This window comes from Sodiomyces alkalinus (genome assembly GCF_003711515.1).
Source record: "Sodiomyces alkalinus F11 unplaced genomic scaffold SODALscaffold_11, whole genome shotgun sequence".
NCBI lineage: Eukaryota > Fungi > Ascomycota > Sordariomycetes > Glomerellales > Plectosphaerellaceae > Sodiomyces > Sodiomyces alkalinus.
The window spans coordinates 467,302-483,846 of NW_021167089.1; the positions used below are offsets into that span (position 1 = coordinate 467,302).

At 53.3% G+C, this 16,545-nt stretch overlaps 5 protein-coding genes across 5 annotated transcripts in view; 4 read left to right on the plus strand and 1 right to left on the minus strand.

Moving 5' to 3' along the window:
* Window positions 1-118, plus strand: part of SODALDRAFT_363199 (hypothetical protein) — a gene marked incomplete at both ends in the record, with an annotated part of 334 nt that extends 216 nt beyond the window's left edge. The window contains one exon of the mRNA XM_028614539.1: window positions 27-118. Coding sequence (XP_028463185.1) covers window positions 27-118 — 92 coding nt within the window. The remainder of the gene's footprint in view (window positions 1-26) is intronic.
* SODALDRAFT_328714 (toxin biosynthesis cytochrome P450 monooxygenase) lies at window positions 1-2,509 on the minus strand. The gene is made up of 5 exons (XM_028610761.1): window positions 2,232-2,509; window positions 1,976-2,171; window positions 822-1,867; window positions 477-649; window positions 1-378 (listed from the first exon to the last, which is right to left on the minus strand). Exons 1-5 carry the CDS (start codon window positions 2,286-2,288, stop codon window positions 219-221), a joined length of 1,632 nt encoding a protein of 543 aa, XP_028463186.1. The 5' UTR covers window positions 2,289-2,509; the 3' UTR covers window positions 1-218.
* A 1,794-nt stretch (window positions 2,510-4,303) lies between these two features.
* On the plus strand, window positions 4,304-5,863 carry SODALDRAFT_64413 (NAD(P)-binding protein). The gene is made up of 3 exons (XM_028615551.1): window positions 4,304-4,370; window positions 4,521-4,994; window positions 5,207-5,863. The coding sequence occupies exons 2-3, from the start codon at window positions 4,755-4,757 to the stop codon at window positions 5,657-5,659; spliced, it is 693 nt and encodes a 230-aa protein (XP_028463187.1). The 5' UTR covers window positions 4,304-4,370; window positions 4,521-4,754; the 3' UTR covers window positions 5,660-5,863.
* Window positions 5,864-11,411: 5,548 nt separating this feature from the next.
* Window positions 11,412-12,648, plus strand: SODALDRAFT_283697 (Pal1-domain-containing protein; the record flags this gene model as incomplete). The annotated part of the gene is made up of 2 exons (XM_028608427.1): window positions 11,412-11,745; window positions 11,828-12,648. Coding segments are annotated over 2 exons (1,155 nt in total), but the record flags the coding sequence as incomplete, so codon positions are not given.
* Window positions 12,649-13,430: 782 nt separating this feature from the next.
* SODALDRAFT_328723 (hypothetical protein) lies at window positions 13,431-15,387 on the plus strand. Its single transcript, XM_028610762.1, has 2 exons — window positions 13,431-13,838; window positions 13,979-15,387. Exons 1-2 carry the CDS (start codon window positions 13,584-13,586, stop codon window positions 15,149-15,151), a joined length of 1,428 nt encoding a protein of 475 aa, XP_028463189.1. The 5' UTR covers window positions 13,431-13,583; the 3' UTR covers window positions 15,152-15,387.
* The last annotated feature ends 1,158 nt before the right edge of the window (window positions 15,388-16,545 follow it).

Consider the following 16,545-nt stretch of genomic DNA (forward strand, 5'->3'; position numbering starts at 1 on the left):
CCCCCCCCCCAAAATAGTCTTTACAGCCTTGCATGATGATCTATCAACTCCCATGACCGCCCAAAACCCCGCCCTTGTGCCTCGATTAAATGGTTCGCTATGCTCGCACGAGATGTGAATGAAACGACAAAGATATAAAAACAGAAGGGAGCATTTGGAGAAGATATAGCAGAAACGACACCGTCCCCTGCCGTCTAGTCGTCGACCACCTTTGACAACTACGACCGAACGACGGGGATGAGCCTGGTCATCAACGGACCCTTCTCCCAGGTCAAGAAGTTGCGCTGTATAATCCAGTCGTTGCTCTCGGGGCACATTTCTAGATCGTAATGCCAGAGGGTCTTGGCGAGGAGGAGGCGTAGTTCGAGCCAGGCGAGGCTTGTGGGTTGCGTTAGTCTTGGGGGGGATGTAAATGGGAGGGTGCAAAAAAAAAAAAATATATATATATATATATATAAAGAACAAGTATCACTTACTTCTTTCCAACACAATTCCTTGGTCCGTACAGAAAAGGCTCGTGCACTTCCTTCTTGTCGCCGGCAAACTCGGGAGCATCGGGGTACAGCCACCGCTCGGGGATAAACTCGAGCGGCCGAGACCAGTTGGCGGAATGGCGGTAGGCGACGTTGTAGTCTAAGGTCACGAATGTCTATGGGCGCGGGGCGTGGGTCAGCAATGGGGGACGAGCCACGGGGGACGGTCGTGTCGGTGCAGAGTTACAAAAGAGTACAAAGGAGATGAAGAAGAGAAAGAAAAAGAAAAAGAACGAGGTACAGAAAGTACTCTCGGAAAGTACTCTCTCTGTACAGAATAGAACTCACCCCTCCAGGGACGTAATCCCCGCAAATCTCAGCGCCACCAGGTGGTACAATGCGCGCCATGCCCGAACCACCGGGAACGTAGAGCCGCAACCCTTCCTGCAGGACGGCGTTGAGGTACTCGAGGCCGGCCAGGCCGGACAAGGTGATGTCCTCGCTCCGGGGGAAGGCGGCGCGGATCTCGGCGACGAGGCGCTGGTAGACGAGCGGCGTGCGCATGAGGTAGTAGCACACGCCCGAGGCGACGGTGGCGGTGGTCTCGGTGCCGGCGATCATGAGCATGGCGGCGTTGGCGTGCATCTCGGGGCGGCTGAGGCCCTTCTCGTCGGCGGCGTGGCGGAGGACGAAGGACCAGATGTCTTTCTTCTTTTGCTTCCCGTCGGCATGGTGCCCCTGCTGCTGTCCTTGCTGTCCTTGTCCTTGTCCTTGTTCGTCCTTGTGGTCCTTGTGGTCCTTGTCGTCGTTGTCGTCGTTGTCGTCGTCCCCAGCCCATCTCGCTTCCGATTGCGCGGCGGCGACGCGACGGTCGACGAGGTCAGCAGCAAAACGCATGTGCTCCCGGGCCTTCTTCTGCAAAGGCCCCGCGGTCAGGGCATTCAGGAGGGGCCCGAGGACGGGGATGTCGGAGAGGACGGCGCGCCAGACGATGAACTTGAGGCCGAAGAAGATGAGGCGCACCCAGGGGATGTAGTCGCCCGTCTCGAGGAGGCGGAGGGGCTCGCCGAAGGTGAGGTCGGCCATGATGTCGAAGGTGCAAAAGTTGAAGAGGTCGACGAGGTTGATGGCGCCGTTGCCGCCGCGGGTGTCGCGGACGCTCAGGTCGGCCATCTTGCGGACCATCTGGTCGGCGTAGCGGACGAACAAGGGTTCCTGGGCTTGCAGGGCCGTGTTGGTGAAGGCCTTGTTGAAGAGGCGGCGCATGCGGGCGTAGGCTTCCGGGGGCGCCGCCGATAGGCTGTCGTTGGAGAGGGAATCGCCGCCGAAAAAGCGGGTGTCTTTGGGGAACTCGTTCTTGAGCAGACGCCCGAATATGTCCTTCCATGCCGTTGCTAGATGGCGGGGCCATAAGTATGAATGATGAGCTGGCGAGGGGGGTGGGGGGAGAGGAAAAGGGCAGCAAAGAGCTGAATGGGTCGATCATCTTCATCCTGCTTTACCTTGCATATAAGACAGCTCGTTAGGGGAAACCCGGATGGTCCCCGGATATCTCTCATGGAACTCGACCGCCTTCCTGGGATATGTGCCCATGAGGAGATGGATCGCCTTGGGCAAACCGCTGGCGCGCCATAGTAAGGGACCAGGGTACTTGCGTAAGGGGTGGAAGAATAAGTTGTAGACGACCTGGGCAAGGGACTAATATCAAGGAAGAATTAGCTGCGGCTCTGAAGAAAGGGAAAGGATGAATCGACTTACACTTAGCCCAAGGAGACCGAATATGAGTAAAACGGAGCTGGCGGCGATAATAGCCATTGCTTCTAGCTGGTGTCCACTGTAGGCCTATGACGCTACATAAGATCGACCGCGACGAGGGAGCCAAACACGCGCGCAAATCACCAAGAAGGAGAAGGACCAAGTACGGGATAGGATAAGATCCGGAATAAACGTTAAGCTTGAAGGTTGATCGAACGTCGGGTGACTGTCAAGGAAACAAAAAAAAAAAAAAAAAAAGATAAAAAGATAAAAAAAAAAAAGGAAGAATGAAGGATTCCCGCTAACTATGAGGCGCGAACGAGAGGCAAAGAGGATAACAAACCGCAACCCCCCTTCCCACAAGCCGTTCTACCCACTACTTTATTAGTGTTCCCCATGAAGACGAGTGAGCGCGCTTGGTCGGTTGATGGGGCCCGACGGATGGCACGGAGCTAGAAGGGTTCCAGGTTAGATAAACGGGCAGAAGAAGCGAAAGGGAGGGAAATGTTGGTGGTCTTAGTCGCAAAGTAGACTAGGACGGGGAACCATGGTAACGGAACCTCCCGGGCCAACTGATGGTGTGAAGTGGCGGATTCCATGGTTTTACTCTGGATGTACGAATTCTTTTCCGTTTGTAGGAATTCTACACATCGTAGATTGATTGCTTTTTCTTTTATTATTATTAATCGCCCCATTTTCTTTCTGTCCCTTTCTTTCCCCCCCTTTTTTTTTGTTTGTTCCTTTTCTCCTTTCGTTTCATTCTTTCTACCCTTTGGTCACATCTTAGTGGTCCGGATGGTTCCAGGATCCTGCCATCTGAAAGGCCAGAAGAACGGTGCCTCTTTGACGGAACAAGCCAGGTACCAGACAAGCCACCAAAACCCCCTTTCTGGCTGGTGCAGAATTCGGAGAGCCCGTCATGGTGTGTCGAATAAGGTACGATGTATGACCGATGATGTCGGTAGCCAAGCCCATGGTTAAAAGGATACTACTCGGTCGATGTTGGTAAGGACAAGAAATGGACCAACAACGCCAAGGCTATACCAGAAACGGTTCTCGAGGTTGAATGTACGAGGAAAATAACCTACGAATAAATACCTATCTCGTTACGCATCGGAAGTCCAACGTCTCATTCCCCTCGCAGCCCGGAGTGTCATCTTGTTCTTCGTCCCCTTCTTCCCACCCTTTCCCACGCGTCCTGCACGTGTTAGGACTAGCGGCACACTGTCCTGGAGTGTCGATCATGCATTAGAAGAGTTCCATGGTGGAAACGTGGTTGGGGGGTTGCATGTGCGCATGAGAAAGAATGAAAATATATCATCTCCCAGTCTTCCTATTTCGCGGGAGACTGTGGTCCCCAGGGTCCAATACTCATGCGCTGGGTAATTCTCGAGACGCATTACGTGTCTTCCAACGGAGTTTTCCACTGTCGCTATGCGTCTTTGATCTTGCTGCGTCTCGGATCCCTAGGATCGGGACACAAGTCCGTTTGGAATAGCTGGAATGGGATGGCTTCTTATACGGAGTTGCATTGTTGGCGAACCGAAAGGACGTGCACGACTCCAGAACACGTGTACGAAGTAATTAGTTGTGCTTAATACTCCGTAAACGCCGTTGGAGACCTGGGGGTGGGGCAAGTAAGACGTTTAATCCGACAAGGGAGAGCGGAGAAGAGGGGTAATTATTGCAGTAATAAGAGCGGTTTAACCTGTTGTCCTGGAGTGCTTAATATCCAAGTATGGATATAGGTACCGGTAACTACCTTACTGTGTACCTATTTTTCTTACCCCGCTTACATGCACGACTTCCATGGGTTTTCTGCGAGGGTTTATATGCGAGATTCTGAGGCGATGGGCGGAGTACCTTATATACGAGTAGACAGCAGAGGAATGTCACAGCACAACCTCACATTCGTACCGAATAAGGTATATACCGTAGGTAGGTACCTAAGGTACAGACATGTATACAACGTACTATCGTGTAGGTAGTGGAGAAAACAGATTTGCATCGTCTACACATGTACCAACAATCCAACGGGGTGGGCCTTTTTTTGGTTCTTCACCGAAGGCATCTATCTACCACCGAAACATCCAAAGGAATTCTAACCATTTTATACTCAAGACAGAGTCGTAATCATATTAGGTACAGTGACATCATTATCTCCCACAGGTAGTACTCCGTATGGGACCATGAGAGTGAATGAGGCGTGATCATTTGTCCCCGCGGTCATTCCGAATCACCACGAACCACTACCACTGAACTTTTACCCTTATTATTAGACAGTTGGCACAGCCACTTCCATCAAAGTTCGCATACAGTCGGGCTTCTGCTGTCCCTCTGGCAACTCCCACCTGCGTTGTATCTGTCTGGTATTCTACCTCGAGGACCTAAAACGAAGCCCACCATCCACCCCGTCGCAATCGTTCCAGGACTACCGACTCCCACTTTCAGTATAACTACCAACAACAACCTCCTGGTTGCCCACCTTAGCCCCATTCGACCCCCACATCACTCCCTCTTCCAAACATGACATCCAGTGTTCTCATCGTCGGCGCGACAAGAGGCCTCGGTGCCTCCTTGGTCAAGCAATATGCCGCCAATCCGGACCATCCATCCGTTTCCGGTACCACCCGGGCCTCCACTGCCCCAGCATCGGATCAACTCCCCGAGAATGTCAAATGGCTCACCGGCATTGACCTAATGAATCCAACAGTCGGCCGGGACTTGACCGCCCAGCTTGATGCCTCCCAACCGTTGTCTACAGTGGTAAGTGGGATGAGAAATTCAAACTTCCAGGTGCCCTCCATCACCCATGAACACTACCACCTTTATCAATGCGACCAATATACCACCCACTTTATGCTTGCACCAACAGACCAATAAACATGCCGTGTTACCACTTCGATTAGACACGAAGGGGCCCCGATGAGCTGACACTTATCCTCTTTTTTCCCCTCTGTTCTCCCCACCCCGCTCAGATCATCTCGGCAGGTCACTTCACCACCGAGGACCTTTCGTCCGAGAAGGGCCCCAACTGGGCCGAGGAACAGCGCATGTACACCACCAGTTCCATCGCCCCCGTCTTCATCGTTCATGCCCTCCTCGATGCCGGCCTGCTGCGCGAGGGCTCCAAGATCATCCTCGTGTCGTCCGAGGCTGGCAGCATCGCCCTACGCCATGAGAAGGAAGGCGGAGGGAACTACGCCCATCACGCCAGCAAGGCCGCTCTCAACATGGTCGGCCGCCTGCTGAGTCTCGACCTCCGCGATCGGGGCGTCATCGTCAGCATTGTGCATCCCGGGTTCATGCGCACTGATATGACTGCCGGTGTTGGGTTCGATCAATATTGGGATGCCGGTGGTGGTAAAGTCCTACCTTCTCCGTTCTCCCACCCCCTCCCCCCTTTTTTCTTCTTATTCTTCTCCTCTTAGCTAACCGTAAATACTTCACTTCTACAGCCGTCACTCCCGAAGAAGCTGCCAAAAGCCTGGTAGATTGGACCGAGAAACTCGACATGTCCAAGACCGGAGAGTACTGGGCGCCTCGGGGACCGGGTCCGTTTCCTCGTTCTTATCACCCATACCCCTCTCCCGTTCACGACGCCAGAGACGATGTGCTGACCTGAACGTCTTGTCGCAGGTGATATTGGCACGGCTGATGTCGTACTTGGCACCGATCTCCCGACCCCGCTCCCTTTGCCTTGGTGAGTGTCTGTCTGGCCGGATGGACACCGCCATCCGAACGATACTTGCCAAATCTGGTGAACCCACTGGCCCTGTCTTGGGTGCCCACCACTCTCCTGGGGCTCTCTCCTGGGTCTCTCCTGGGTGAGTATCAGGATGGGAGGCATTTCCGCTACGCTACCCGGAACTCATCAGGTTTCTCAAAAGCGAGCGGGTCTAGCCTCGTTATTCAATGGCGGCCTTGAAAGCGAGAAAGGCTCTAAAGCTTCACAAAACGTGAAGAGGGGTTACCCGGTCGGCGTACTCGCGGAGCAAACCGCCTCCCGATCCCGTTGCGACTTAGTCGACGTGTCAGATTTACCTAACTCTATCCCTGTGTCATTTGACAATGTATCGAGGTTCGAACCACGGCAATACATCAGGGTAGGATTCTGCTCCTCTTCGAGCCATCCATGCATGCGTGGGGCAAACCGGGAGGCAGGTGTCGTCCGAGTTATCAACTGCCTCTGTTGCGGGGATGTCTATCGTCTACCCCCCTCTGCTTACTTCCATCTCGTTTGAGCATCATAACTATGCAGCGACCTTGACGGCTACTTGTGGTTAAGACCCGCCTCCCCCTTGGGCCTTGGGCAATGACACAATCAACTTTCCAGCGAAACCCAGGTCATATCTGCTAACCGTGGGCGATTCGACATTACTCGTCACGTACGGATCTTGCCATATGATTATAGGGAGTTCAAGATCCCAGTTAGCCTCCTTCCATGTGTGTCCATCTATATCGATGCTTCCAAACTCTTCTGTTCCTATCAGTCTGAATCTCACATCTTACCCGACATCTGAGCCAGTCTTATCCAGTCTAACGATGATCCACGTCAAGATCCAGGTACGGACCAAGCAGGAGAAAAGAGCACATAAAATATGATATATTCAGATGAACAGCCGGGACAAGGACTTACGGAGCCAGGATAGGCATGGCATTGAGAGAGGAGATCAAAGCATGTCATGACGAGCCATTGGACCATTCAAGTCCAAGACACATGAAAAGAAGGGCGGGAGAAAGTGTCCGGATTGCTCTGTAACACTCGAAGGAGGAATGCTGGGTCTCTGCCGCGACTCAACGAGAGACATACGCAGGACGAGATGCTGGGTATGTCGGTATGCCATTAGGAACCTTTTGTCTGCAAGGACGACGACATCACCCAGCACGATGTGCCGATTCCCATGGTATATTACCGACGGGCGGGAGAAGAAGTCACAGAAAATTATAATATTCGAGACACGAGGCTGCAAAGTCGGAATTTCAAAGTACGTTGCGATGACAAACTTGGTGGTTGTGTCACTTGCCGCCTCGGCCGCTGGTTTGTCTTCCCGTCCGGACCCATTTCCTGCGTCCTCCTTCCCTGCGAGAGATAGGGTGCCATTAACTCCGGCTTGGCTGTTTTGTATGTACAGATAAGTGCGTTGAGACCTCGGGAAAAACGATATTGATTATGTGGGCCGAAGAACGCGACGATCCTATGGAGGCACGAAGCTCAGTCATATCATTGGCTTTCTGGTCACGACATTGCCTTAAAGGAGGGCTCCTTGCTGGCAGCCTTTCTCTTGAACCGAAGGGATGGCATACATAATGCGTTGAATGACGGGGTGACCACACAAGTCGTGAGCGGCACGAAGAAAAGGAAAGGGGACCAAAACGACCGAGGCTTGAAGGATTGACGGAGCTCATTGACTTCCGTCGGCGGAAGCGGACGAATACCCAACAACACAACGACACTGCGATGTGCACAGTCTTCCGGCTGCTCCGTCTGGTGAAGTGAATGAGCTCTCGGGGGATAATGTGGATCGGCACGCGCTCCTCCTTACCAGGTGTGGTGGTTCCTGATGAACAGCAATGTTGCCGCAAATGGCAGGCTTTCCGGCCGCCTGATGTCCTATTTTGGGTGGGATGGGATGGATAGAGGGAAAGTCAGGGCTGAATAATACCTTGCCTTGGTTATTTCATGATTTGGTCGAGGTGGGTTGTGATTCATTTGCTCCCGTATTCAGCTGGGTCAGGTTGACCTCTGAACCAGAGAAGCCGACTGCTTCGAGAGTTTTGACCTACTCAAGTCTGAGCAGCTTTGAATGAAATGTACAAAAAAAAAAAAATTGCAATAAACTGGGTGGTGGATGATTGCCTTTCGGGTTAAGACCGAGTTCGTTACGAAGTAATTATTCGCTAAACCCAACTCGTGATCATCCCCGGGTCGCTGTTTGGCGGAAAGGAGAATAAAACGGGGAAAAGGGGGGGGACGGACGGATGGACATGTGCACCAAGCCGGCAAGGAACCTGGGGCATGACCCCACAGTTACAGGGACTTTGACGAGGGGTCTTCCACTGCGGTTACGTATGTACCTCGTACTGTAACAGATCACTGAACATTGTACGTCCTGTCGTTAGGTAATTCTAGAGTATTTCATTCGGGATCCAGTCATACGAAGGACGAATAGCGGTGGCGAGGACCGTATCCAGCTTACTTACAATCGTCCGCTTGATGATTTCTATCGAACCTCATGACGATGGGCATTGCCTCTTTTCCCCCTTCATTTTCATACGCGGCGTGGCTACTCGGCTACCTATCCGTGGCGGAACTCTCTTGGAAGTTGGCGGTGTGTCTACGCGTGTGTTCTGTCTGGTCTGTGTGTGGAACTTATTGGCCATGGATGTACCCAAGCATTGACCACGAGGAGCCCTAGACCGGAGGCCCCCACACCCTTTCCCCTCTCTCAGCGGAGCTCCTCAGTGCGAGCGAGGCTCCATGCGGATGTAAATGCTGGGCTAAATCAATTCGGTGGGCTAGTAATAATTTAGAGCCCGACTCATTTCTTCAACGGTTCTGCCTTCTCACGTCGTCCTGTTCGTCCCGTACCCCTTTCTCCCCTGGACACCCGAACGCTCCCCACGTCCCAACAACTCCTAAATCCGCCATTCTCAACGCGACAACTCGGCCTTTCCCTGACCAAAGCTTCCAAAATCAACCTTACAGCCTTATTATTCTTAGGAGGCACAGGACACTGCTACCCGGCCGTTGTCGACTCCCCTATCCTCAGTTGCACCGACCCCGCCCACCTAGCGATTCCACACCCTTCTACCTTAAGGTACGGATACTATTTTGCAAGCTATCCGACGCTTCGCGGCGCCCTTTCCTCACTGGCTACATAGGACAACGTCAAGAAGAACCCTAGGAACGACTTCTCTGACGAGGGTCGCTGCTACCAGTAGTCTCTCTGTCGTCGGCACCTTGGGCTTGCCGATCACGGACAGTGGTGGTCTGCCTACTAGACAACAGCGCCCGACGAGGACGTTCGCTTCTCTCCTTTCCATCTGATCACTTGGTGTTCTTCCAGTCGACCCACGGATCGATTCCTTCGACTTCTCGGCGTCCTTTTCACCCCTCTTGCGCCTTTTCCGCTCCCGTTCGCCTCCGACTCAAACCAACGGTCATTCGACCACATTCCCTCTTCCATTGAATACACATATACGTTATTCGCATAATTGCTCAGACTCGATTCTCAACTCGATAGCCTAGCCACACCCGAGCGCCCAGCCTTCCTCCTACACAATTCGGACCCCGAGAACCCGACCACACTTCGCAGTCCCATCTTTCTAGTATCATCCGACTCCTCTGCCAAGCAGTCCGGAAGGGAAGAGAATTCAGTACACGTCACAAGCGGAAGAGAATAGAAGATCGAGCAAAGACGAGCTCGCAATAGTAAGAAGATAAGTGTGCGTGCAACGCGACACCGACAACTTCCCGAGTATCGATTCGGAAGTCGCATCGGCAACATTTGTGCTCCAAGACCCGACGAGAGACCCTTCCTGCACCTTTTTGCCTTGCTGTCTTGGCGCGTCAGTCCCTTACCCACCAAATTCCCGTTGATTGGATTGAGCCAGCTGGCCTGTATTAACGCCAGGTCTTCCCCGTGGTCGCTCGCACCTTGGGTTGTTAGCGAGCCTCAAGAGCAGTGACAACCCCATCGCCTACCTACGCGGGTCAGGGAACATCTGTCTTTTTGCCACTTTGTGGCAGAGTTCAAGCCTTCAAAAACACTTTCTCCACCACCGACATCCTACACGCCCACCGAAAAAAAGGCACTGCTTGCATTCCTGACAGGCGCATTAGCCAGAGCATTCACACCCAACCCATTCAGAACTGGTCCTTGTCCTTCCAGGATAGAACGAATTGGGGACATTCACCTAAATCTTCGAACTATCGTCATATACCAAGGCCAAGGCCAAGGTCTCGTCCTATCCCGTCACACTCACACGATCATTCTTCTATTATTACAGGCCAAAAGTTTCATTGGTAGCGCAATATGTCGTCTACGCAGTCAGGTGAGCTATTCATTAACTTTTGCCCTTTTTTATTTTATTTTAATTTTTATATTCCCCGTCTGTCCTCCATGAATCACTTCCCTGTCTTTATCTTTTCGTTTCTTTTTTGATTTTGCCCAAATCCGTCCTGGACCCCTTTCTCCTTAAAAAGTCGCCCGCTTTCCACTTCCTCCCTTGCTCCCTGCCTGATAAACACCAAGAATTCCCGTCTTCAGCACACACCCTTGTTTGTTCCTTGCCCCTTTGGCTCCTCCACAATCCTGTGGTTCTCCCCCTATCACAGCCCACCAAAACAATTCGATCAATACCCAGCTTTCATTTCCAGTTCTTCCCTCCCCTCCCCCCGGTCCACTCTACGTCAAGCCTGCCGTGTCAAGTTAGTGAGCCTGTTTCATCTTCGCTCTCTATATCGTCATTTGCATGCATCCAACCGCGAAGGACCTGGCGCTAACCATTTCCCTGCGCAATACAGGCCCCGACACCGGACGTTCTGCCGGGTTGACTCTCAATCTTTCATCCAATAACCCATTTCGTAACCGTGCCGCTTCGCCCTCTAGCCCTTTTAATACGGCTACCTCACCCACGGCCGTTTCGCCATTTGACGACCCCCTCCCTCCTCCCCGCCCAGTCTCTCGAAATCCCTTCCTTGAACCGAATGTCTCGTCCAGCCAGCCAAACTTGATTGACATCAGCAATAGCACCATGGCGACGAAGTTTGATTCAAAGGCCTCTCCTACTGCGGAAGAGTTATTTGTACGTTGTTCTTGTTCCCCCCAAATTCTTTTTTTTGGGGGGGTGGGGGGTTTCTTTTTTTGCTCTTTCCGTTTCTTGTCACGACGCATGTGCATCTAAGCGTCATCATACCCCTTGCCTGCGCTTTTACTTGTTTAATTTTATTTTACCCCGCATTCCACGCAGTCGCACCTGGCATGCACTCGGAATCTGGAAATCGTTCCGCCACATTCATCTTCTATCCAGCTCCCAACCTGGGCCGGTGTGTGACTAGCTAACCATAGTATTCTCCAGGATACCCTGACTCTCGAGGACCCGAAACCAGCCCGTGGCAATCCCGCTCCTCTTCCTCCGTCGAACCGGCCACCTCCCCCTCCCAATCGCGAAAACAAGCCTCCCGTCCTTCGTGGCCCCCATCCCGCCCATAGCCCCCCGCGCTCCCGAGAAGAGGCTCTAAGGAGGAAGATGGAAGGCAACAACGGACGGCGACCTCGGGTGGTTTCTAACTCGCGCTCACCGCAGCGGAGAGCCGAGAGACGTCCGCGCCGCAATTCCGAATCGTCTGTGTTGGACATCGAGAAGCCGCTTACCGAAGAAGAGAAGAAGGCACGCGAGGCCCGACGGCGAGAGCGCGAGCGCCGTCACCGTGAGAACAAAGAGAAGAAGCCGAATCGTCGATTGGATATCATTGACCAGCTTGATCATACCAGTCTGTTCGGATCTGGATGTGCGTAGAACCCTCGGAAACCCCATGCTCGCTTTTTTTTTTCATGACATGGACGCGCTGACATGCTGATTTTTTTGCACAGTCCATCACGACGGCCCCTTCGACGCCGTCAACCCGCATCGCAATCGCAAGGGCAGCCGCCGTGCGCCTATGCAGGCCTTCCCCAAGGATTCCCTCAACATGTCGCTCGGTGGATCGGGTCCCCTTAATAAGACGGCCGACCATTCCACTTTCATGGGAATGGCGAACGACGAAGCCTTCAAGGAGTATGCGGGTGGCGCGAAGAACGGTCTCGGCTACACCAGCAAGGAGGCACCCGTGTTCGACCCGCGCATGCGCACCGCTATGCACGGAGAGGAATCGCTGGGTCTAGGCACGTCGACATTCTTGGAGGGAACGCCGGCTCCTCGCACGGCCATCCAGAAGCAGGTTGCCGAGCAAGCTGAACAGATGGCCAGCGAAGGGCTGCAGCGCAAGAAGTCGCTGGCCCAGCGCATCCGCAACATCAACAGGCCGCAGCGCGATGTTGGCCCTTCGGGCCGCCTGACGAACCCCGAAGGTGTCTACGCGCGCACGTCACCCGACTTTGTGCCTTCGTCGACGAGTACCCCGCAATACTCAACCGAGCGCAACCCTTTCTTCAACGAGGACCACAAGGAACCCGAGAGCCACATGCTTCATCGTGCCCACACGGGGACCATGTCGCCCACCAGCCCGCCGCCGCGACCCGCTTCCCAGCAGGGCGTTCCGCTTGAGCGAAGGGTGACGAGTGATGCCACCTCGCCGACCGAGGACGGCTCAGGGCGGCAATCGGGCGGGTTCTTGTCACGCGTCAAGAGCTTGAAGGGTGGACGAAGGAACCGCCAGTCTTCCGACAACCTGGCACCTGGCACCGCCGTTTAGAGAACTAGGAACACGAAAGGAAGTGAAGGGGCGAAGCACCGATCAAGTACGTCCCGGTTGAGAGGAATCCAGGGAAAGAAGCAGCGGACTTGGGACACGGGCGGGAAGCTGCGTTTGGGTCTGTTCCGCTAAACCCACGACCCGGACAACTCGAGAAGAAAGGGAAGGGGGAGGAAACGTGATGGCCGCGGCGCCCAGGTTTTGGTTGCTTTTCAGATCAACAGAAGGGGGAAGTGAGGACTTGAGTTTTTGACTTTCGGTTTTTCTGCTGGTTTCGTGTGATACCTCCCTTCGGGGATCATCAGTTCCTGTAAACAGTTTCTCCTATCCGGGATGACTGCGTCTTTTCCTAGGTATTTTCTCTTGCTTTATTCCCCTTACGGCCGTAGAGCGGTTCATGAAGGTAGACTAATAATTACGCCGTCCTACGAATTTCTACGAAGTGCTCCATACATTCTACGAAATAATTAATAGCTTGGTAGTTGAATTCGAACGTCGCCTTTGAGTGCCGAGATGGGATAATCATCGCGCACCAAGGGAGTCGAGCTGGTGTTGCTTTTCTTGGAAAGGTACCTCCGTGTGTTGACACAAAACGCTCGGTAATGTGACGTCACCTGTTCTGCTCGTCTCGTCGACGTAGCAGGAGGTAATTATTCGTATGACGCCCGCGTAATGGATATCAGACATTACCTAATTGTTCCATCACGTGACGTCGCGCCACTGCCTGGCAGTTAATTACTGGGTGCAGGACAAGCCACCAACGTCTCTCGGGATGTGTTTGACGCGAATCGTCGCGTCCAACAGAACCAAAGAACCTACTACCACATTGTTAACCATGTCAAACGTGCGACGTCCAGGCTAGAACGGTATCTGGTAGATTCTGCCTACTGCCAAGGATGTTCCACAGGAAGGGCATATGAACATTGCACGCCGAAATGAATGAAGGTGACAACAGACCGCTTGGCGACATCCCTCCGCCTCCCTCATCTGGTTCGAGCACGGGGTGGCCAATCGAACCTGTATCAGCGGCTATCCTGCATTCGCGAGACATCAAGCGTCGAGACGCACTTCTGCGGCGCGGACCCGTGCGGACGGGGTGTAACGAGGTCGATGAGTACGTTCTACTTGGCGGCTTCGAGCGCGGGAGCGTGGTGGGGATTACTGCGGAAGGTGAAGCGTTTGGGATGCGGGTAAGTCGGGGATGCTGTTTTTCAGCTTGATATTACTCTCGCGTTCTCTTGTTGATTGGCCCTTTTCCTCTCCGCGTTCTATCCTCCTCGACAATCCATGCATTGGTCCTCGCCTGACCCGGTACAAAAACAAATGGTAGCTTGCGTTCCAGGCTCTAGCGAAGGAGCTGGTGAAAGGCACGTCGACTGCTATGGTCGTCACAAACCAACCGCCTGCGACTCTACTCCCCATGCTTCGAGATGCCGTCAGGGCAGAGCTTGTCGAGGATACTACTGCTGAGCAAGAGGCCCTCCGAAGAAAGCTGAGGGGCTGCCTAGAACGGGTATCCGTGTCTCGAGTGTTTGATTTGGAGGGGTTATGGGAGGTATTGGGCGATTTGGACAAGCCTTGCGAGGAGCAGGAGCCTGTCCCTCGACGGTCGCGGGATGAAACCACTCCTGATGTTCATGCGGAGGGAGGGCTGACGGTGCTTCCGGGGACGGAGCAGCAAGGAGGAGGGAATACAGATCTCGCAGAATCTAAAATCAGGAACGCAGTAATTGCAGACAGCGAAGACGAGGACGAGGACGAAGCCGAGGATCAAGACGAGAATGAAGAGATTTCTCCCTCGTCACCTTCCCGTTCCCCTCCCGCCATTGCAAGGCCTCCTCCTCCTCCTGCGGACCCGGCGCCGCCAGAGCCGGACCATGGCCCGGACGTCATCGTCATCACTCATTTCGCGACGCTGCTCACAGCGCTCTTCACCCGCCGCGAGAAAAAGGCGGCCCACACCTCCCTCCAGCTCCTCGCCTCGCACCTCCGTTACTTGACGCGCGGTGGCGCGTGTTCCCATCCGCTCGTTCTCATCGTCAACACGACCACGTCCCCGGCGTCGCGGGCTTTGGAGAGGGGAACGCCGCTTCATAACCGGGGACCGTCATCTTTGTCGTCATCGTCGTCGTTGTTGAACCGCCCCCTCGATGCTACGCTGCAGTCCGTCTTCCGTCCTGCCACGTCGAAGCGCAGGAACAAGCCCGGCTTCGGACTGGTGTTTACGCAGTTGCTGGATTTGCATTTGCTGTGTACCCGTGTACCGCGCGAACGGGAGGATGCGGAGAGGCTTTATGCGCCCTTGGGCGAGCGCGAGGGCGAGCGCGAGGAGGGACGGGCGCAGGGGGAGGTGAGGTTTGTGTGGGTGGTAGAGGTGCTGCTTGACGAGATGGGAGTTTGGGAGAAGGGAGCCGCAGAGATGCCGAGGAGATCGAGGGAACAAAGATGGGGAGCTGTGGATGTTGTTGGCGGGCTGGTTGTGGACGCGTTTGCCGCCCCGTGAGCTGTTTCGTATATTCGGAATTAATTCTTGGCTTGATAAGGGAGTATGACCATGACCGTTGTTTAAGACGCCTGAAGGCCGAACATGGGGGCTGAAGGAAGACAATGACGCGAGACGTCGTCTGTGGTGACATTATAGAGCCGTGTCTTGGTAGGGGGTGGATGCTAAGGGACAGAGTTGTTTCCTGTTTTCCTCCTCCACTCCCCCAGCATGCCCAGTAAAGAACTCTCTAAGATACCCAAACAATTCCTTTCATCACTGTCTCGACATCAGTTTGTCTTTAGCGGACCATGGAGTAGGTCTATATAGATCTCGACTTTGTTGCGGAATGCGTGTGCCGCTGCTATAGGAGCAGCTTTCTGATTCCTCTAAATCCGCCGTTACGTGCAGAGCTATAGCCCGTGTATACCCTATACCGTTATACCTGATATAGAATATTAAAGTATCTTGTGCTAACTACTCTTATTCCTTTCTCTCTATATATACTCCCCTTTTCATCTATATCCTAAATTGCCCCTTTCCGTCCCTCTCTATTAGGTGCCCCTGCCTAGGAGGTAGAGGCCGGGTATATAACGGGTTCCTGTGTGGACGAGACCGGGCTCCTGTGTTAACGTGGCCACGGCTGCCCTAGGCCGATACCACTATACAGGGCCGTGGCCTAGGCTTAGGCGTAGATATCCGTTTACGATATCCGTTTAACTATACTAGCGTTAGCCTAGGAGTATATAGTGCTTATAAGGTACCCCCTCCTTAGTATAGGGAGGGCAGCGATTATTCTAATTCTTTAGGACTACCTATATTCGGGCTAGCCGTGACCACTACTTAATCTACGTGTATCCCCTTTTTAGACCCTCTCGCTATTACCTTCTTACTTCTTATAACTACCTATCTAATATAATAATCGCTCCACCTTTCTAAAGGGCATAAGGACTATTAAGGAGTATTAACAGGAAAAACAATATCTTCTTACAAGAATAATAAGACCTATAGCGTGGTTAGCCCCTCCGACCTTTTACTATATATCGATAATCCCTTAGACCTAGGCGCCCCTATAATATAGGCACGATATAATTAAGGAGTGCCTTAGACGGAGATAGATCTTAATCCCTACGCTTAGTCCCCTTAGCGCGTAGCACCCCCTATTACCCCTGCCCTATCCCGACTATCCTGCCTACCCTATCCTTATAAGGGTATCCCCCACGACTAGCTAACCGATATATAGGTTAGGGAACGGATTAAGTGGTTTAAGGCGTTAGAGGCGCGGAAGCATAAACTTAACCGACTTATCGCCCTTAAAGCCGCTAGGGCTAGTCCCCTAACTATAAACTATCCTAACCTTAACGGCCGTGCTATTATACGATAACGTATCGCGGAGCCCCGTTACTCTATTCTAG